At 44.2% G+C, this 21,465-nt stretch overlaps 1 protein-coding gene across 3 annotated transcripts in view; it reads left to right on the top strand.

Moving 5' to 3' along the window:
• The window catches only part of ptprfb (protein tyrosine phosphatase receptor type Fb), a 118,866-nt gene that overhangs the window by 43,428 nt on the left and 53,973 nt on the right, over positions 1–21,465 (top strand). For all 3 annotated transcript variants that reach the window (XM_078287752.1, XM_078287751.1, XM_071910716.2), the window contains exons 5-10: positions 5,636–5,824; positions 10,593–10,703; positions 17,799–18,068; positions 19,107–19,688; positions 20,084–20,217; positions 20,998–21,142. In XM_078287752.1, the coding sequence (XP_078143878.1) occupies positions 5,636–5,824; positions 10,593–10,703; positions 17,799–18,068; positions 19,107–19,688; positions 20,084–20,217; positions 20,998–21,142 (1,431 nt within the window). The remainder of the gene's footprint in view (positions 1–5,635; positions 5,825–10,592; positions 10,704–17,798; positions 18,069–19,106; positions 19,689–20,083; positions 20,218–20,997; positions 21,143–21,465) is intronic.

The raw sequence follows: 21,465 nt of genomic DNA, 5'->3' as shown, positions 1-21,465 counted from the left end.
TTGCCCCCATTGAGATGAGTGTGTTTGGGGTGAGGAAAAACGCTGGCTGACGTTAGCGTGGGATTGAGCTCCGGCAGCCTCCCAGTGGGACAGGAGGACAGGGACGGGTCTCTTTCAGCAGGGCTCTGATTAGACCCATCGCCCTAGCTGCCACGCTCCACTCACACTGGTAATTGGAGCTGGCAGGAGGTTGGCATGCACCCCTCCCCTGCCCCCTCCTCTTTCCCTCCCCCTCCCTCCCTCCCTCCCTCCCTCCCCCTTTCACTCTTTTTTTTTCTCCCATCTAAATCTTAGCTCACCTGCCTGTGGCTGTTACAGCAGAAGCAGAGCTCTCTGACACAATAGTTTATGACTTCTGTATCATGTTTTGTTAATTCCTCTAATTACCCGTATTACTCGTGCCTGTTTTCTTTACAAATGATGTTGCCAATGTTTCCCATGCCTTTTGTGCATAGTCAAGGCCCCCACTGCTATCCTAATTGAGTAGTGCAACCACAAAACCACATTAAGCCTTCTCCCTCTGCCCTCTCCTCTCTACCTTACCGCTATAACCACTGTAAACAAGTTCATCTCCTAAGCTGCTCATATTGCAGTAAGACTTCTTGTGCGTGATGTATAGAACAATGGCCCTATTCATTTTTCACCCATGAACTGGAGGATCCAGTTCATGGGTTCCAAGGTTTGTGTCTGGCGGTTTTCTGGCACTACCTCACTGCCTCTGGCCTTGTTCATTTGCAAATCTAAGTTGTCTCTATTAGATTATTTTTTTGCGACAACTGTATTACAGAAGCACTTTACCAATAAAACAGAGTTCCATTAAATTCCACTGGTTTTAGGCGGCATGGCCTTCTCAGTGCTGTCATTATCAGAGATCTTCCACACTATATTAGATCAGTAGCAGTACAGAAATGGCTTGTGTGCAGTATGCATAATATCAGCCCTTTTATTCTGCATACGTGCGGAGTAAATTACCAGTTGAATGGCTATAGATTGAGAAGTAGAGCACATTCCTCTTTCGTGCAAACGACTTGGCCAGCCAGAAAGCTTCTGCTGCCAAGCTTTCTCACTGCATGTTCAGCCCCTGTCTGACGCTGACAAGATGTCTGCCCAATTACCACCGGAGCCACAGTAGACACCAGGCCTGTTGTTCACGGCATCTTTAGATTTTTGATGGTACCTTTGGGAATGCAAACCCATGATGATATCCATGATGAGTTGCCACTGATGTCTAATGAGACAGAGTGACACATGACACTGTTTTTTTTTTTGTTTCTCACTGCAGCACTGTTCATCTTGGTAATGGAGCCCCTACGTGACTTTATCGCAGGTTTTTCCCTTTCCTCTTATTTTCCTGCCCTGACCAGACAGAGGAGTTTTTTTTGTGATGAATTACCCTCCGACACAAGGCGGCCTTTTATTAGAAATGCCCTCTATCTTGACAAAACATCAACCTGCATTGCCTGCACTGTTTCGTTGGAGGCTCTCCAAATTTCTCCACCTCTTTTCTTCTCTCCTCAAATTAAAGAGGCTTGAACAAAGGCTTGTCTTTGTCTTCCCAAGCTGACAAGTTGGCAGACGAGGCCAACCGCAGGAGTTGCAGTAGCAGGAGCAGACAGACAGGGCTCAAATCCTCCCTAATAGCTTGAAGGTATCTTTCATAAGTGTGTATGCATATGGGTAGAGCACTCACTGCGTTTTTGCCTAGAGCCTATGACATAAGACAAACTGGAGAGCTGTGTTAAATTTGGCCTGCATGGCTTCACACCCATTAGAAAGCTTTCACATTTCATTATGACCGTTATGCCGTGTTCCAACTAAAATTATAATAATACAATTTATTTCTATAGCACTTTTTTTGCAAAGAGTTACAAAGTGCTTTCCAAAGTGCTTTATAGGCATGAAACAAAAACAAATCAAGTCACAAGTCAATAAGCTAAACAATTAAAAAAGCCTGTCATAAAGAATTAAAAGCAATAAAACACACAAATACAATTTGACATAAAATAAATGGAACAACAAGTACATAAAAGAATACATAATAAAATGTGTTTTAAGAGTTGGGCCACGCTGATTTTGCCAGCCTAGGTTCCCCAAGCAGAACGTCCCAAATCCTAGGGACGAAGATGACGAAGACCCAATCATCTTGGGTCTTTAGCCTGGACTCTGGGACGGCCAAGAGGTCCATGCCTCAGGATCTCAGGCTTTGCCACCGCTTATAAGAGGTCAAACCTGGGGTGAACTCAAACATTTTAGTTGATCCACCGCACATCTTTAGATTAAAGCTGTTTGTTGTCTTTCTTTTCACCCTTGTGCTGTCTACAAGCTGTCCTCTCAGGTTGTGTGTGGTTTGAACTGGCAGGGGATTATACTGCTTCATTTCTACACAGCTGAAATCTGTTTTGTTTGCTCAAGAAATAGAACTGCTTTTGTATTTCTTCTGGCTACTCTCTCCAGGGAGTAACTAACCTTGGATGTCTCCTGCTCTTCTAACTGTGCAAATTGTGGAATCCTAAACATTGAAGCTGAGCAACACTCACCAACACCTTACCATGTTCGAATTTACACACCAACTGAAGCCACGGTGCAGTGGGAGCTGTTTCCACTAATAAGGCATACTGTGAAAAAGCTCTGGTTCAGTGTCAGCCACTTGTACTAACAGCTCCCCCGCAATGCAAACATTAGGCAGAGGAAGGGGATAGATTCACGTATAAGCTTTGCAGCAGCTGTTTGCCTTTTAAATTATGCCCTGTTTATGCTTCTGATATGAGGCAACCGCTGACGTGTAATAACTCCTTTGGGGTCTTTCACACTGTTTAACCAATGGTTTGCATTTTTCACAGCACAGGAACATTTGCCAATAATCTTGATCATAAATATTCTATAGGCAGTTAGACAAAAGGGTTGGGTAGAAAATATCCCATTGTTTGTATTCCAATAATTCTCCAACCCAAGGCCTAACTCCCCAAAACATTTTAGCATAAATAAAAAGAGGCAGTTTCAAGGTGCTCTGTCCAGTGGGCTGCAGTAAATCTGTGTCTATTGAGTGATCTATCTGTCTATCTGTCCATCTATGGGAATGTCTACTTTCCTTTCTCTTTCTGCCTCTGTTTTTTTTTTTCCTTTCTGCCTCTGTCTCTCTTTATTTTTCTCTCTGAAGGTTAGAGAGAAGAGACCACAGAGGAGAAACAGGGCGCTACTATTACCATTATTCATATAATGACATAGTGTATATTTTCATTGTGCTGTAGTCGTCTGTTTTGTCGAGGTATTCTGCCTCGGCTGGGATGTCTGAAAACGAGCCCTCTACTGTCAGACAGGAAGTTAGTGGTCTCATGGAGCTGAAGAGACTCTGGCCCTGCCACAAAGATAAGAGGCCATGTAGAGATCTGTCAACTACATCTGAACATGAGACGATCTGGGCTACAGTCCAAACACAGGGGTGAAAGGAGGAACAATTGCTCACTGGGGATCAGAACAAAGTAGAACACCCATGCTCACCTTTGTGTTATGTATTTTTTTTTTTTATGCTCTTGCCATTTGGCTTTTGACTCAGAAAAGCTGGGCAAACTTGCAAAAGTGAAAAACAAAAAAAGATCAAATCTGATTGCCGATGATGTCAGCTTGAGAATGGCCAAGACATGAAACACTAAGCTTATTATTTCAGAATAATCTGAATGAAAAATATAGCCTACACTTACATTATGATGAACGAGTTGATGAAACACTGACAGACTTGAACCTCTTATTGAGCTTTGAGCGTGTGTGTGTGTGTGTGAGAGAGTGTGTGATGATGGCAACATGCTTCAACATGCCTATAGCTGGCTCATTCGTTACAACAGGCTTCTGTTCTGAATCTATTTTTAATTCTTCTTTCTTTGAAAATTCTTGGTGAAAAGGTTGATGTTGTGAAAATCAAAGTAAAAACTGCCATCTGTCATATTCTGTCTCCAATGTTTTGAAAATCATATCCACACCTTCCATCTTAATATTTAAAGTTTTCCTAAATAGAATACTAAATTTAAAAGATCAGAAAGCCTACACAAAATCAGAATTGCATACCTCATGCTGTTCATAAGACAGCTTCTTGTTGATTTCATCTTACAGGCAATCAGAAATGTCTGACAGCATGACAGTTGAAATCAAAATCTAGATCTGTCTTCAAAATGTCTCTGCAGATTGTTAAGGAAGTAGAAAATGGTCACCAGTAATAAGTGGAGCAAAAGTAGCAAGCTCAGAAGTTTAAGTGGCAGTTGGTGCATTTTGGGGAACCAGTTATTTTGGAGAACAAATTTGAGCATAATGCCAGCAAACCACTTTCACTGTGGACAATCCTCTAGACTAGAGCCTTATATACTGCAGTTAAAAGCTCTTGTTGTTGATGACTGACGAGAGACAACCTTGTGTCACTTGGGATTATTTATTTATCCAGAGAAGGTTTTCTGAGCATTCATGCTCTTTTTCAGCCCTGCCCTGCTTCACATTCATACGGTTACACACAATCACACATGAGAGCTACGCACTGGAGCAGTTGGGGGTTAAGTGCCTTGCTTAAGGACACTTTGATGATAGTTTCAGAGGGAAGGTGAAAGTTTCCCTTTCATTCTCCCAACCTAAAGTGACAAAAGCCTCTATTAAACATTGATGGAATTTGTTTGACCTAAATATTAGTGAACCATGTTGCGATTATCTAGTCAAGCATACTTTTGGGACGTTATAATTCCATTTTACTCTTTGGAGGCTACTCCCTTGACTTTCAAAGCTTTATGTTGAATTATTTTTATTCATCCCTCCAGACCAGCTATCTTTTGCTTACTATTAACCCAGGGCTAAGTATCTTGTCATAGTGAACCAAAGGTAGGAGTTTCCATCGTCATTACCGCTGTAATCCTTTACTGCAACACATCCCATGAGTATTTTGTCCTAAATCTACGGCCCCAAGGACACATCTACATATGTGGAGAAAGATATAAGAGATTACAGGTCTGAGAGCAAGCTGATAACTAGACCTCCCAAGGGCCATGTTGTTTCCTCTTCATTAATAGTGTCAGTATACAGTTGAGAGGACAACAACCTCTTAGCCTTTGACCTTAGAATCATAAATTCTGCTTTAACTATACATTTAACATGTTGTCATGGAGATGCGGTTACATGCATTATGATGAGTAGGATTATTCAAATAGGTTTGTTTAGCTTGCTAAGCCTAAGGCGGCTCATCTATGCATGGTTGGCCTCGGGCAGATTGCACCTCTCCTTCCTCTGTCTAAACCTAGAACTCCCTGTGCTGGGTAATGAGCCTACACGCAATGATAATCAATCAGAGACAGGATTTATAAAACCAAATTTGAAATCCAAATCAATAGCAGGCCTACTATCCCCCAGTAGTCTGTTTTGTTTTTCTACTGATTTTTTTTTTTTGTTCAGATATTATGTTTGGCCCTTAGCACCTGAAACGTACGTGCTCTCTTTCATTCCTTCTATCCTTGCCAGCTCAACAGCTTTTGATGCACTCTATGCTTCTCAGAGCAATTGAGAGCCAATTGTGTCAGAATCTTTTTGTAAACACTTTTTACACAACATTTCTTGCTCTATGGGTCTGTGGCCACGCTAAAAGACTCTGCCCTTGTGCATTTTCCAGAGAACCAGATCCCCCATGGCTTCCCTACCATAGATATGGGACCCCAGCTGAAGGTGGTTGAAAGGACCCGAACCGCCACCATGCTGTGTGCCGCCAGTGGAAACCCGGACCCAGAGATCTCCTGGTTCAAGGACATGCTACCCGTGGACATCAACAGCAGCAACGGGCGCATCAAGCAGCTCCGCTCAGGTACGCTTTGATTTGCTTTCATTTGATATATGTGATTACATTAACCACACATTGAGCTTAAATCAAATCACTAAGGATGTCACACTTAAATCAGAAACTTATTTACCTTTTGGTTCTCATGATGTAAAGACGGCAAGGCGGGTTGCAGGTTACAAGACGCCACACATGGAAAAGTTTTTAGCAGCAGTTAAAATACCTGACTGGTATGAACCATGTTAGATGTGGGCATATGACTTGAAAATTTAAAGGCCTTTGTTGTCATATTTGCCTTCACTGCTGATATTGTGCATTCACTTTCATCGCAAAGGAAGATGCAAGATTTCGAAATACTTTACTATTCATAGAGTGGAAACTTCCTTTGTGCAACTAAAAAACTAAAAAAGGAACTAAACATTTTCTTTTTTGTGATGACTTTGATTAGTTGACTCGCTTCTTTGCGGAATTTGACTCCACACCACAGATGCAGCAACTTAACAAGGGACATAGTGGTTGAAACCCATTGCCCCAGTATTCGATTTTGGACTGTCCGCCCAGTGACACATGAGAATGAGTTTGTGACCCCCCGCAGTGCAGAAAGAGAATAATTCGCCTGCCCTTTACATCAAATGCTCCTTAAGCCCCCTTTTAAACATGCCGCTGGGCCACAGTCAGTCTGGCCTATGCTGCATTAGCCAGAATCCAGCCTTGCAAAAAAAAAAAAAAAAAAAAAGAAAATCAATGAGGTGCTCTCTGTTCACAACGCCAGTGCACTTGATAAATAAACAGCTCAGGCCTGACCCGGATCAGATGGAAAAGGCACGAGTTGGAAAGATTAGTGGCTTTTGACCGGGTTCAATCTTGTCACTCCCTGCTAAATCTACCTCATTTAGAGTGTGTCAGGCCGGGCTCCAAGTCTGGGGCCCCAAGATTAAAGATGAGAGCTCTTCCACAAAAGCCTGTCAGTAGCGCTGCCCACTGGATGCCAAATGTGGGTCACTGGAACGAGTTCACTCGGCCTGTCCAGATCCCCACTCTGGACTATACACATGAATGAGATCCAAAAATACTATGGTAGTGTAGTATGGTTCTATAAGGAGAAGAGCTACCTAAATTAGATACACATTTCCCGCAAATTAGACTACTAATGCCAGTAGTTTAATGTTAGATAAACTTTTTACAGCACGGATAAATGAGTGCATGAAATTGTGATTATTTTTTTCTTTTTTTGCTTCTAGCCGCAAACTTTGAATTAGCTTTCTCCCTCATATGGTGAGAGTGCCTGATATGTAATGCCCTCGGCCTAACAATTCCTTTTATCTATCACCCTTTTCTTGACATCTGCTGCTGTATCAGGATTTACATAACTGCATATGACCTTAAATGAGCCCAATTCATATCACAAAAAAACCCTGCATAAATTAGCTTCTGCAGTTTAACAGGAAAAGGCAGTCTTGTACCAGCTCCAGTTCTTGGTGCATAACACTTGCTAAATTTTTAGTAAACACACAGTTTTTCTGTCTTTTCTTTATAAATCCTTTTCACACCATCCTGACCATTCATACTAACGTTTTTTTTAAATGAATACGTCTGACTTGAATACTTTTTACTGTACATCACTCTATTTACTGTGTTTGACTTTCATTCATTTCTCTTGCCCATTTTACTAACTGACATCTGTACAAAAAAGCATGGAAGTCACCTCAAAGTAGAATGTGAAAAAATTTAATCTGCTCAAATTGCACACACTTTTAACACTGCTACGAAGCAAGGACAAACACAGAATGTGGCTATACATGTAGTCTACAAATAGCCTCAAAGTGTTTAAAGTCTTTTACCTGACAAAAATGCTGTGCAGTTATTTTGGACTCCATGTACAGCTTGCTTCATAGCGTTATTTAAGTATATTGAACTTTTTCACATTGCATTGAAGTGGCTTCCACTCTCTCTACTAGTCTTTTTTTGTATCTGTGGCCTCTCGGAAGCCGTTTTGTTCTCTCCCACTGCTGTAAGTGGATTACTAACTAATCTCTCCAACCCTGTTTGCATTGAAATTACTCCCACCTAGGTGGTACACCAATTAGAGGTAAGGATGATGAATAAAGTTTGTCAGAAAATAATCACGTCCACATCATTCCCCCACATCCACGTCAGACCCCCGCATTCCCCTAACGCCACGTCACCAGGTTCATCTATACTGTCGGCGCCAACCCCACCCTCTTCCACTTTTCCGTCGATTGTCTCCTCCCAACAGTCGTCCAGCCCATGTTCTGTCTGCTGCTGTGTCTCCTCCTTCACAAACAAATGATCACCAACCCTGACGTCACGAGAATGGAAATAGATGCTGCAGAAGGCAGTCCAAGGTGTTATCTTGTAAATGAGCTTTTTCAAGGCCCCTCCTTTACTCCTAGGTTGGAAATGAACCACTCTATTCTCACCCATCCCATCTTTATGAACACACACACACACACACACACACACACAGAAACAAACATCCTCGGCCCTAGCCTCTCCCCTGGCTTTCAATGAAAAGGGGGGAGGGATTGCATTTAAACTAAAGGCCAGCGTTGCCACAAGAGGATCTACCTGCCTCCAGTATGCGGCCTCAATGTAAATTGAAATGGCTGCATTTGCATACAGCCTATGCAGCAGCACCCCCCGCCCCACTCCCCCTCCACCCACCCACCCACAGACACACACACACACACCTCTCCCCCAGCATGGGAACAGGATGCCTGGTTGAGATTGTTAAGGTGCTAACTTCGACCCCTTTTTATGTAAATCATCTGCTTTCCCCCGAGTGAAAGCATGATTTCCGTTAAACCACCGTGAGGTAAATAGTGGACGTCTGGGGCAAGCTGAATACATTTGGAGCTTCCGGGCACTACCAGCATGCCTGAGCCTGTCTGTGTCTGTCCAACCATGGCTCCTAATACAGAACATATTCAGCTAGATCCTTAACTCTTAACAAGGCAGCCTCAATGTCCCTTACGTCATTTCTGCAAAGGAAAACGGTGAAATGACCTTGTTGAAGAGTAGCTGGAAGTAATGGAAAGGGTTGAGTCTTATAGCCTGCTCTGACAACTGCCATAGCAGTAACCTTCTGGATGCCTGCTACATTCCTATAGCACTCAAAGTGTTTTCTCCCCTGGGAGAAAGGGGTAGATTGACAGATTGGTGACATTGGCATTAGTATGCAGGGGTGCGCCGCTGCTGAATCAGAGAGAGAGATGAGCTCGGCGCGCAGAGCAAACGCCTCTGAGGGATCTGTTGTCATGAGATCTGAAGTGGTATTATCACATGTCACTGCCCCACCCCTCTTTTGCTTCTTCTCCCTTTGGTCTCGTCTTGATTCGAGTCCCCTTTGGTTGGTGGTGAACCTGTTTGTTGCATTCATCTCATACTGCATGATGTATAAAATGTATCCTGACATCATCGTACGCTGAATATTTTTGTCATTTTCAAACTGCATGGTGGCTGGCTGCCTCTCATGCTAGCACCATGCTGTTTTGGAGTGGTGATAACTGTTATCACTTGCTTGTGACATACAAATGTATCGCTGTATTCTGAGAAAAGTAGCTCTGTTTTGAAATATGTAGTTTTTGGTCAAGGGATGCAGGTAAGTTTGCCATTGTATCTCTCCATTGCTCTTCTATTCTAAATTAGTGCAAATTATAACTTGCCTCATCTGTCAGCCATTTCCAGTTCAGTAGCAATGATTACTTGATGGCTGCAGCTTATAACATGGCCTGTCACAATGACCACACCAAATCAGGTCTCCTGGGCTTTCATGCTTTGTTAGAAACAACATGTTAGCCTTCTGTCTGATGACTACAGCTACTTGGGATTGTGAATACTAATCTGAGCCATCTGGCAGAGGGGTTTCTTCCCTGGAGGGCCTTGGTGAGAAATGGTCATATAGTCAGTAATAGAAGAACAGATTGACCTCACTGTTGTGTAATCAACAAAGATTGGAGAAGAGATGCCTGCATTGGCAGTTGTTTTGCAGCAAATGTCAGGCCATCCAACAATGACTGAAAGGAACAAATCTTCGTCAGTGCCACTCCCTGCCTCTCTCACACCTGATCAGGCTTAATATGGTGGCATTTTAAATCTACAGCATTAAGTTAACACTTAAGATCTCTTAAAGCTGGTTTGCTTTCAACTCAAAACTCTGAAGACTTGATCAGAGTAGCATTGTTTCTTGAGGCACGTAACTCTGAATGAATAATTTCATCAGTCATCATCAGTCATTTGGTAGAAGTGTGAGATTGTGCAAAAGAAGCAGTTTGATTCCTTCTTTAAATCTCACATCCATCCTGCTGCCTTTGCAGTGGTTATTCAGCAGCTTAGCCTAGCTTAGTGCTAACTTCTGGCTGAGATGGAGAACTCTTCATGACACAAACACTTTTTGTTGTGTCAATTGTTTTCACAAGCAAAAGTCCTAAATTGGCTGTGATGGTTGTGACATCTTATTCGGATGATTAATTGACCCTAAGTCATGGACTCGACACAAATGTCTCGCCAGCTTTTTTCTGCGACTCGTCTAGGCAAACATGTTGTTAGTGGTTTGCTTAAACTTGCCAAATCAGCTAAATTCTTGTGTTGCCGTAGGCAATTTCTTGACAAAACGGCCTCCATATCTGGAACACTTAATCAAGCATGAATAGTGTTAGACTAGTTGACTATGTGCTCTCTAGCGAGACACTGTAGAGATCTACTGTGTCTAGCCAATTTACATCTTGTATTCCACAACTGTCAAGACAGCTAAATTTGTTAATCCTCTACGCAGGAGCTCTGCAGATTGAGAACAGCGAGGAGTCGGACCAGGGGAAATATGAGTGTGTTGCCATGAACAGCGCTGGGACCCGTTACTCCGCTCCTGCCAATCTTTACGTACGAGGTAAGGTCATATGTCCATCTCCCAATACTTAAATGGCAATGTTGTCTTAAATGTTGTTAAATCACTAATGACCACGCAACCCTTTCTTGCTTTCGCTTGGCCCAGTCTCTGTCTCTCTCCCACTACAAATGTTGTTTAATCACCAATGACCATGCATCTGTCTTTCTCTCTCTCTCTCTCTCTCTCTCTCTCTCTCTCTTTCCTTAAATGTTGTTAAATTTCCAATGACCACATTTCTATCTCTGTCTCTCTCTCTGTCTCTCTCTTTGTCTCTCTCTCACCCAATCCTCTCACCATTATCCTTGCCGTGCCATTCCTCTCATACCAATGAGCTGAACTAACCTCAGCCTCCTGTGTGTCTGCCAGCTCCGCCAGGTGCTGCCACTGTGAAAACAGCTGCATTGAAACTGTTTCCTCCACTGGCATTGAAAACCATGCCAGGCGTCCTTTCTTTTTATTTTGACTGTATCGAAAGGCTCCATTATTCCCCCCGCACAACTCGGAGCTCCTCTGGCATGGAGTGTCTGGAGTTTCAGGGTTTGTTTTTGTTATGGTTTCTCCGTGAGCAGACTAGTACAGGGCGAGGGCAGTGTTGTGCCAGTGTTGCGAGAAGCTGGTATAGGGGAGAGTAGTCAAGGTCAGCCCCTCCGGATACCACCAAGACTGTCTGATGTACATGAAACAGAATAGCTGCTCCAGTTGCTAGTGTGGGTGGAGAAGGGAGGGAGGGAGGGAGGGAGAGTGGCGGGGTGAGGAAGAGACACACTGAACTATCATTTCATAACTTTGTTAAAGGGTTACATATACGTATATATATATAGTGTACAGGGTAACATAGGGATAAGTGTTTCTTCCCATCCATCCAGTGTTTCCCCTATTTATTCAGTAGTGGTGCTTCACCACCGCAAGAAAATTACAAACCACTGCTGAGGAAATGTGACATTGAAATAACAGTACGATTTTTCCAAATTTCCCTCTAAAAGACCAAGATGAGTAGTGTGAGTGTTTAGCATGAATACTTTCATTATCGTAAAGTATCCAAGAAAAATGTTTTTAGTACAGCAACCTGTACTATAACCCCAACTGGGACCAAAACAAGGAAAATATGGAAACAAAATTACCCTCAAGCACTGTAGCTGCTTCAAATTTACAGATTAAACACTGTGGGTTCCAGAAGGGTTAGATCTTAAATCTCGACAGGGGAAGGTAGTCCAACCAGCAAAGACAAGGAAAAGATGTGAGGCCTTCAAGTCTCGTCTATTAATCAGGGCATGTCTGTCACAGGTGCAGACGAGGCCTTTTTTTTCCACAGAGGTAATTACAGTTGTTGTGTGGCGTGGCGCCAGCAAGGCCTCCAGGCCTAGCTAGTCTGTAACACCACCCAGGAGCTGTCAACCCTTTGGCCCAGACACCAACTTTTCCGCCAGCCTCACCACACCAGTGGAGAGATAGAAATCAAACCAACCGTAACCTTTTAAAAGTGCACTTGTCTGGAATAGGGAACAAAGGCTCGAACCGTGTTTTCACTCTGTCTTTGTTACCACTGCTAGAATGAGGAGACCAGACCTGGGGCTGTACTATCACTCGGCTGTTTGATTGGGTGTAAAACGTCAGGCTCTCAAGACAAGAGGCCTCTGACATGCCTCGTTCCTTTCCCTCTCTTTTCTGTTTTTTTGTTGTTTAAATTTGGACACACCAGAGGGGAGATTTTGGGGCTTGCAACGTCTGCTCGCAAACCTGTAAACATAACAAGCTTCGGATGGAAAACAAACAGGTCACTGGACACTCTTTAAATTTTACAGTGGTGATGTGTAGGTGTAGTCGTAAAAGGACAATAGGGTGTCGGAAATTAGGTCGATTCAGAGCTGCCAATACAATGTTGTAACAATACTTGGGCTACGAACAACAAAATATAATACAATTACAATTCTTAATGTACTGTGATGAACAGAGTATTGCAATTCCGAGCTGAGATAAACTGTGTTTTATTATTCCATTTTCCATGCTTATGAGTGCAAAAAAAAAAGAATTTATCACTCGATTAACTTCAATGCCTTTTAAAAATTTCATCTCCTTGTGGAGTAATTTATAGTCTTGAAATGTCAATAAAGTTGCCACTACTTGATGCTGACGAATCAAAACATTATCATGGGAGAAAGGATTGCAATTTTATTCCCTATCAACCCCCCACACACACTCACATACGCACCTCTGACAGACCTGCATTAAATGTGCTTGTTACGGGGTTGGTGTTTCGTGTCCATGAATATGTTTCTGTTTTTTCCACCCGCCGACACTACCTGATCCAATTCCTGTCTGCAGGTACACAAACATGCTGCCACCGCCACCGTCACCACCCTTGTCTTGACATTTTAGAGCCACCGGAGAATGATGTCCTCATATTTTTGTGAGGGAGGGGAGGGTGAGGGTAGAGGGAGGAGGAGGAGGAGGTGGCGGGTGTGTGTGTGTGTCTGCTCATGGATTGTTTTTCCCTTCCTGTCTGCCTATCTATTTATGTCCTTCCACTTCTCATCCATTAAGAGTGCGTGTGTGTTTGTATGTGCGCGCGCGCGTCTGTTCGCTGCGGGTCGGTTTCGGTGACCCTCCTCTAAAGGAGGACTCCATCAACGTGGGGAGAATCACAAGCGTCCTGTGATTGTGCATGAGCGCTCATTTGTCAAGTGCTTATCCCACAACGGAGGGATGTCAGCTTCTGTCTGTTGGCACTCCTTCATATATCCATGTGACGTGTCAATATGTCATGGAGGATAAAGTGCTGCAGACAGGCTTTTCTTTTACCAGAATGTCTTCATGCTTTTCTGTGTGTATGTGTTTACGTCTATGCGTGTGTGTCTCTGTGTGTCAGGGTGGGAAACTACCACATGGCCAACGCTGGTAAAGTTTACCTGCGGTTGGCAATGTGTTTGTCTACTAATCAAACCATAATTCGGTGGTTCTTCTCTCTTCTAAAAATCAATTTGGCTGTTTATATAGTTACAGTTAGTTTCCCTCTGTGGTGTGTACGCGTGTGTTTGCGTATCTGTTCCCTGTCACTAACCTCCACTGTGTCTACGGAAACACTGTTCTGTTTCACTGTGTTGTCTTCCTCTCCATTTTGTATCTCTTCATTCCGTCGCTCACCTCCATCATCATCACTCCATCCGCAAACAGATCAGCGGGAAGGTTGGTCATTTTCTCTTTTAAGCCACTTTTGCTGCAGATTTTAGGCGGGGCGAACCGGCCCTGCTAACCCTTCTGACAAAGCCACTGCCGTCCCCTCCCTGAAAAATAAAGCAGCACACCCCACCCCAATCCACCATGTTCTAAAAGTGTCATTTTCTCTGCTTGCTTGCATGGATCCCTGCTTAGTGCTTGCATGCCTTCCAACGCCACTCCCCACAACATACCATTGTTTAACCTTGCCAACACACACAAGGAGGACCTGTACAGTTGACCTAAGTCATTATCATATCACTGTTTGGTTACCTAGCTATGCATGCTTTCCAACCGCTCCCATATTGTCACTGTCAACCACACCCACTGTAAGCCATAGCTGCTTTCACCCACTAACTTTGCATCCGCCTCCATGCACACAAGGCACACATCAGAGTCGTGCGATGGATTACTCAGGTATTCAGGTGGCAACAGGATTTGTCAGGTATTTAGGCAGTAACACCACAGCTCCCCCGTTGAGGGACATGGGTATCAGAACTGACAAAGCCGTTCACGGGGGATTACGTCTGTTTTACCACCACGGGCATCCTCTACCTGGAGACTGGTGTGATAGGCACATGTTAGCCTATCTAGAGGAGAGACAGACCCTTCCCCATGCAGGCGATATTGCAGCAGGACGCCCCACAGTAACAAAGTAAATAACGTGACATTGCGTGGCTTTTAGATCCACACATGGGAATCCAAAATGAGGAATCCATGTTGTTTTGAAAAAAAAAAATCATATCTACTCTTACAAAATGATTTGAAACAAATGTATTAATTATGGATAGTAGTAGATTTGATCCTTGATCCCAACTTTTATAGACTGGAAACTCTGTATTTTAGAGATAATGAATGATGACATTGGAGTAAGGTTTTTTCTTTTTGCCCAAAATAGATATAATGTTTGGGAAATCTCTTCCCTGATACCATCTGGACAGCCAAGAGCATTTCTATGGGAAGAGTTGACCTATAGCATACTGAAGTTGGCAGTGTGCTGACAGGGTATGATCAGCCATCATGGTAGCCCAATGGTGCTGCCAGGAAGCCCGGGAACCCGCTGACTCTCTGCCAGTTTGCTCAGATATTGATTGACTGAACAGGTTCTGCTATCCTCGGGCACTTTGTCAAGGCAGTTAAATTTATAGGTATCCAGCAAGCAGGCAGGCAGAGCGGAGACAGGGCTTATTTTGTGGTTTTGATAGAGTCCCGGAGCCCGTCTCTCCAAGCCGCTCTCAACAGGAGAGAGGCTTCGGGGGAATCGATAACAATTACCTGCCCTCTAGTCATTTTGTTCCACAGCACCTCTCCAAACTTAACCGCACGCCATGAATTATTCACTACATTAAGTGTTCAATATACACAGGCCCCATTGACGGACTGCTCTTAGCACTGTTTAGTCTTTGAAATCATGACAGAGTAACAGATACTCTGAGCTTAATGGTCTTACATTAGGCCTGCTTCTCACAAGTCTCTCTTTTTTCTAAGCATATGTTGCACAAAATAGCTACCTTTCTAGACTATTACTGTTGTGTGAGGAGGCACAGGTGGTCTTCCACATAAGTACAATTTTAACAGTTTTTTCCTTCAAAGACTCCAAGAAATTCTCAGAGTCTGTCGCGCTTTAGTCATACTGGAAATCAGATGTACAGTCATTTATCTGAGAAAATTAGACCAAGTTGCTCCTTTATCTTCTTCCCCAGTGCATTAAGGCTTGGTAGTTATCCCATCCCATATCTTCCCTTTGCACCAATGCATGCTTTGCTTGAGAATGTCATCCTGCTCCCAGGCTGGTAACACTATCCGGCGTGTCCGGTCTTTGCATGTAAAAGGGTGACCAGCCTTCTGCCCATGAACCTCAAAGGCTAGATGTCATGGCTATTGTAAACCCCTCTGGACGGTCCGTTCCAGCACATTTTTTTTAATGTTTGTAGCTTTGCCCCTGTACACACACACCACTATGAAGTAGTACCTTCTTGTTTGTCTCTTGTTTCCTTTTTCTTTAATTTATTTGACAAGTATGGTGTTTGCTTTAATATGACTGTTGAAGCAGTTTGTAATTTTTTTAAATGATTAAAGATAATAAAGATTATTATTATTATATTATTATTATCACAGGTGATATCATTATTACTCAGCCTGCCTTAAACCTTTTTTCTGTGTTAGATTGAATTATTTGCAATGATATACATTCTTGTGAAAAGTTCAAGAGTCCTTTTGAAATACATGCATGGGTTTCAATTTATGTGGAGTCATTTTTAGAAAGGCTGTAAAAGCAAATTCAAACAAGCAAATGCCAAAAAGTGCATGATTCAGTGTCTTTTGTGGCTCCGGATTGTAGTTTCCAAGATCTCTTACCTCCTCCACATGGAATCGTGCTGTGTCTGCTGCTCATACCAAACTCTCTTCACAATGTCACTGTATGAGATATTGAGACAAATGGTTAAAGCCCAGAGGATAGCATCAATAAACAAACAGCAGGTCTACATACAGCACCTCAATATTGGGAAAATTCAGAAGAGTGTGGACCAGGTCCCCCTAATTATAGTGTGGTCCAGAGAACCAGTCTTTTCCTGACTGGAATCTCAAAAGGTGCTTTTGTGTTTTTCCATTTCACCACATAATGAGGGGAATAACAAGCATGGCTGTAACGACGTTCCGGTTCAAATTAGAACGGGGAGGGAGGGGTGAGGGAGGGAGAGGGGGGAGTGGGGGGTGGAGGGGGAGTCACATTTGAAAATCCATTTTCATGGGGACCGGTGCAAAAGAGCAATTACAGTCAGAGGCTTTTTTTCTTCCAGGGAGACACAGAGACGTTGTAGTGCATTAGGGGAAACAAGCAGTATAAATTCTGCAGGGATAGTTTCATGCCGTAGTGTTTTGAATACATATGACCAGCAGTAGCGGGATAGCAATAATGGGTCCTCACTAGGGAACAAAATGTTTGGCTTGGCTTCTCTGTCTCCATAAGCAAGGTTAAAGAAGTCAGAGCTCTACCTTCCTACATTCTGCTCAAAGTGTGCTATGGTAATGTTCAACATGTCAAAAATGTAACAGATTTGACATTGATGGATGTTAACATCGCACTGTCAAGTTAGTTTTTCTTTACCATGTCAAACAGACAAGTTTCCTGTGGTAGCCGAAAGTTACTGAGAAAAGATCTGAAGTGTGTAAATATGGCAAGAATTTCTTGTATATCTTTATTTAGATAGAAAACAAGTTGCATGTAAATGCTGGCTGCCTGTTTATTCTGGGCCAGCTTTTCAGTATTGCGTCGAGCCTCTGCATCGGTGCTTGCCTTTTCCCTAGCGACGTCAACGAGCCCTTCTCGTCTCCATGGGAACCCCTTTTTAATGTCAGCCTATCTGCATATCAGAGCCACACAAAGAGAGGGAGAGAAAGACAGAGTGAGAAAGACAGGCTGAGCAGAAGGAACCAGAGAGAGACAGAGAGAGACAGAGAGAGCGGGAGGAGGAATCAAACAATGCCATCTCCACAGGGTCCCTCAATGATGCAACTCTCACCACCATTTGACACTCTGACAAAAGAGGGCCAGACATAGTCTCCAGCAAAAACTGGGCTATTTTTTATTATATTCCCTTTTGTGGGCAAGAGGATAAAACACCCCCTCAAAGTTTTCTTGTGAATTTCCAGAGCCATTCTGTGACAGTCCTATTATTCCTATTGTGCATGCCTGCACATTCGGACAAAAGTGATCAGCCCTCCATTCTACTAGCTTTTCTGGGCTAGCTCTTAGCCGTGTGTTGTTGTATCGGGCAAGGCCATTCATCAAAGTACAAAAACTCAACCTATCCTATTCACCTTTCATATCCTACCCATTCACTTCTCTCTCCTCCTCCTCTTTCCTCTCTTTCCTGTTAGTGCGACGCGTCCCGCCCAGATTCTCCATCCCGCCCACCAACCACGAGGTGATGCCGGGCGGCAGCGTCAACCTGACATGCGTGGCGGTAGGCTCGCCCATGCCCTACGTCAAGTGGATGATGGGCCTGGTGGAGCTGACCAAGGAGGAGGAAATGCCGGTGGGCCGCAACGTGCTGGAGGTCACCAACATCCGCGAGTCGGCCAACTACACCTGCGTGGCCATCTCTTCGCTGGGCATGATCGAGTCCACAGCCCAGGTCACCGTCAAAGGTGAGAGCTTATGGATGACCCAAGATGTCAGTCTTTACACATAAATCTAGAATTTGATCAGCACATGCTTTCTTTTATCCTTCCTGTCTCTCCCTGCTGTACTTTATCCAATAGTGCAGAAATACCATAAAAATAAACTTTAACAAAATAAAACTAAACAGTGAGGTCATTGCTGCAATGATGTGACCTCTGCTGTTGATTTGAGTCATCCCCGGATTCACATGCCAATAATCAGATGTTACAAAACAGAGTAAACCACTTTCAAATGACCTTGGGAACTTCTGCTGCATAATTGTAGCTGTCCCGGGGAAGCAGCCTGTGGTTTTTGTGGATATTGGGAGGTAAAAATGAAAGGCTATTGCTGTTTGCTGACTCTTTGTGCTCTGCGTCAATGAGCATCAGCGTCTGGACTTGTGTGTGTGTGTGTGTGTGTGTGTGTGTCTGCATGTCCATTGTCCCTGTTTGTGTGTATGTGTGAGTGTTCACATAAATGTGGCTCTGCCCACCTGTTTGGATGCAGCTATGTGAGTGTGTGTGTGTGTGTGTCTGCCTTCACAGCCTCTATTATCAGTTGTTGTCTGTATTGATCCCACTTTCCACTTAGCTGATCGATACCCAGAATGTCACAGTCATTTAGATGAACCACAGCGATGCAGACCCCTTTTTCAAGACAGCCATAATGGAGACCCTCTGCTTTGTTTGTATTTGTCATTCACTCTCAATAGGAACCACTCTTGCAATTTTGTCTTATTGTCGATAATGGCCGGGCCAGTTTTAATGGCCAGGCCAGTTTTAAAAACGCAAAATGACAATGTACTATTTGTATTGGCCTATGAAACACTCAATCATTTCAGTGCCGTGGCTTTCAGTGAGGGTTACCAATCATGTGATTCTCCACGAGAGCTGAATTTTTCTATAATGTACCTGCATTTTAAGAATTATTCTATCAGATGTGCCAGACAGTCCAATTTTCTTTGTATCAACTGCGACTCCCTGATGACTGTTCCTGATATTGAAGTCCTGCCTCTCCCTCCTCAGCCTTGCCAAAGCCCCCCACCTCCCTCATCGTGACTGAGACCACGGCCACCAGCGTGACTCTCACCTGGGATTCTGGGAACCCTGAACCCGTCTCCTACTACATGATCCAGTACAGAGCCAAGGCGTCAGACAATGGTTTCCAGGAAGTGGACGGCGTGGCCACCACCCGTTACAGCATCGGCGGCCTCAGCCCGTACTCTGAGTACGAGTTCCGTGTAATGGCCGTCAACAACATTGGCCGCGGGCCGCCCAGCGACCCAGTGGAGACGCGCACCGGCGAACAGGCCCCGTCCTCGCCGCCTCTGCACGTCCAAGCGCGCATGCTGAGCGCCAGCACCATGCTGGTCCAGTGGGAACCGCCCGAGGAACCAAACGGACAAATCAGGGGCTACCGGGTCTACTACAGCTCGGACCTGACGGCTCCGCTCAGCGCCTGGCAGAAACACAACACAGACGACAGCAGGCTGACCACCATCTCGGGCCTGACTATCAATATCACCTACAGCCTCAGGGTGCTGGGCTTCACCTCCGTGGGTGACGGGCCACCGTCTGACGTCCTGCAAGTCAAAACCCAGCAGGGAGGTGAGCAACAAACCACTGTGTGTGGATCTGTGTGTGTGTGTCTGTGACCCCAGGACAGGACAGGACAGGGCAATCAGGAAATTTCACATTTTGCCTATCTTCAGTTGTACAAGGGCCACTTGTAGGGTTACGGGATGAGTTCAGTATTATGATTGCAGTTAGTGGGTAATGTTAGGCATGTATAAGTTTAGAGTTAGCCGTTGTCCTAGCTGTGGTCCTCAGAAGTATTGTAATAAAAACATGTACGATGTGCATGTTGTGTATGTGTGGAAGGGCACATGTGGGTGTTTGTGTATGTGTGCAAATAGACTCCCATACAGTCAGATCTGTGATCTTGCTCTGTCTTTTCATTCCTCAACTTCTGTCCTTGTGTCCCCTCGCCCCTCTGTACCCAGTCCCTGCCCAGCCGTCCAGCTTCGAGGCTGAAGCTGAGCTGGACACCCGCATCATGCTCACATGGCTGTGGCCCGTTCAGGAGCCCATCACTAAATATGAGCTGCAGTACTGGGAGGCCAACTCTGACAACAAGGTTGGAATAACAACATGAAGTTATAACTATTTCATGACCTGATTTTCTTCTACCGCACAGCTGGCCTCACCTAGTTCTCTTTCTGTCTCTCACTCCCACTCTTTCTCTTTCTTGCTCTCTCTCTTGTGCTGTCTCTCTTCTGCTATATATCTAGCTCTCTAACTATGTATGTATGTATGTATGAATATATCTATCTATCTATCTATCTATGCATCTATCTATCCATCTATCCGCCATTCTATCTATTTCTCACACACTTTCACATCCTCTACTGTGAGATTGCAGACAAATGAATCTTGTTCTTTATGATGCAATTTCTCTGAATGGGATGCCTCGGCTGAAGCAATGCCGTTGTAGTAATGCAGTCAGCTCCCCGGCTGACGAGAAAGATTTACTGTACTAACAGACAGCACAGTTATTCTGTCTTGCCTCTCAATATCATGGCCGTGCAATCACCTCTGCTGGACCCGTTTTGGGCCTGAGGAGTTATTCTCCTTCAATCAATATGTTTTTGGAACAGGTTGTCCTCAAAGTTTGTGGTGGAAGTTTGGCTATATTCTCTACTTTGTATGCATTTGGGATGGAGAAACTGCAGCTTGGGCATTTAGCCTGCAGCTGAAGATTAATCCTTCCATCTTTTAGCAATGCGACAAATACTATCCTTATAGCTCACGACTCAAAGACACTTGTGTAAGCGCCCTTGATGTAATTCAGCGGCTTCTGCCCGTCTAATTCTGAACAGAAGATGATTTCATGTTTTCCTGCCCCCCCCCCCCTCAGATCCATGTGACCTTTAACCCAGCGGGCTCCTACGCCGTGGAAGGTCTGAAGCCTGACACACTGTACCGCTTCTCCCTGGCAGCCCGTTCTGACATGGGCTTAGGCGTCTACACCCAACCCATAGAGGCTCGCACCGCCCAATCGAGTAAGTCCACCACTCTCTCTTTTCTCTCGTCTCCCTCATCTGTCTTATCTCCTCCTTGTCCACTAACCAATGATGAATAATTAGGTGGAGTAACAGTTGCCCACGGCCCGCCGATACAGGTTTAGGTCGTAGGTTTTCAGTACAGGATAAAGTTGAGTTTTCTCGAGCTTAAATCAGACGGTGTGTGGGCAACTCGAACGTCAAGTCGATTTCAACACAACCACTCTGACATAAATGCTGACAATGCAGCCGTCCCGGTCAGCATCACGCTTCCCCTACCACCCCTCTGTCACCAGCACTAACCCTCCTGTCCTTCTAACTGA

The sequence above is a fragment of the Centroberyx gerrardi genome, chromosome 13, assembly GCF_048128805.1.
Source record: "Centroberyx gerrardi isolate f3 chromosome 13, fCenGer3.hap1.cur.20231027, whole genome shotgun sequence".
In the NCBI taxonomy this organism is placed as follows: Eukaryota; Metazoa; Chordata; class Actinopteri; order Beryciformes; family Berycidae; genus Centroberyx; species Centroberyx gerrardi.
Note: the sequence above shows the minus strand (reverse complement) of the source record. Positions and strands in the feature narration are given on the sequence as shown.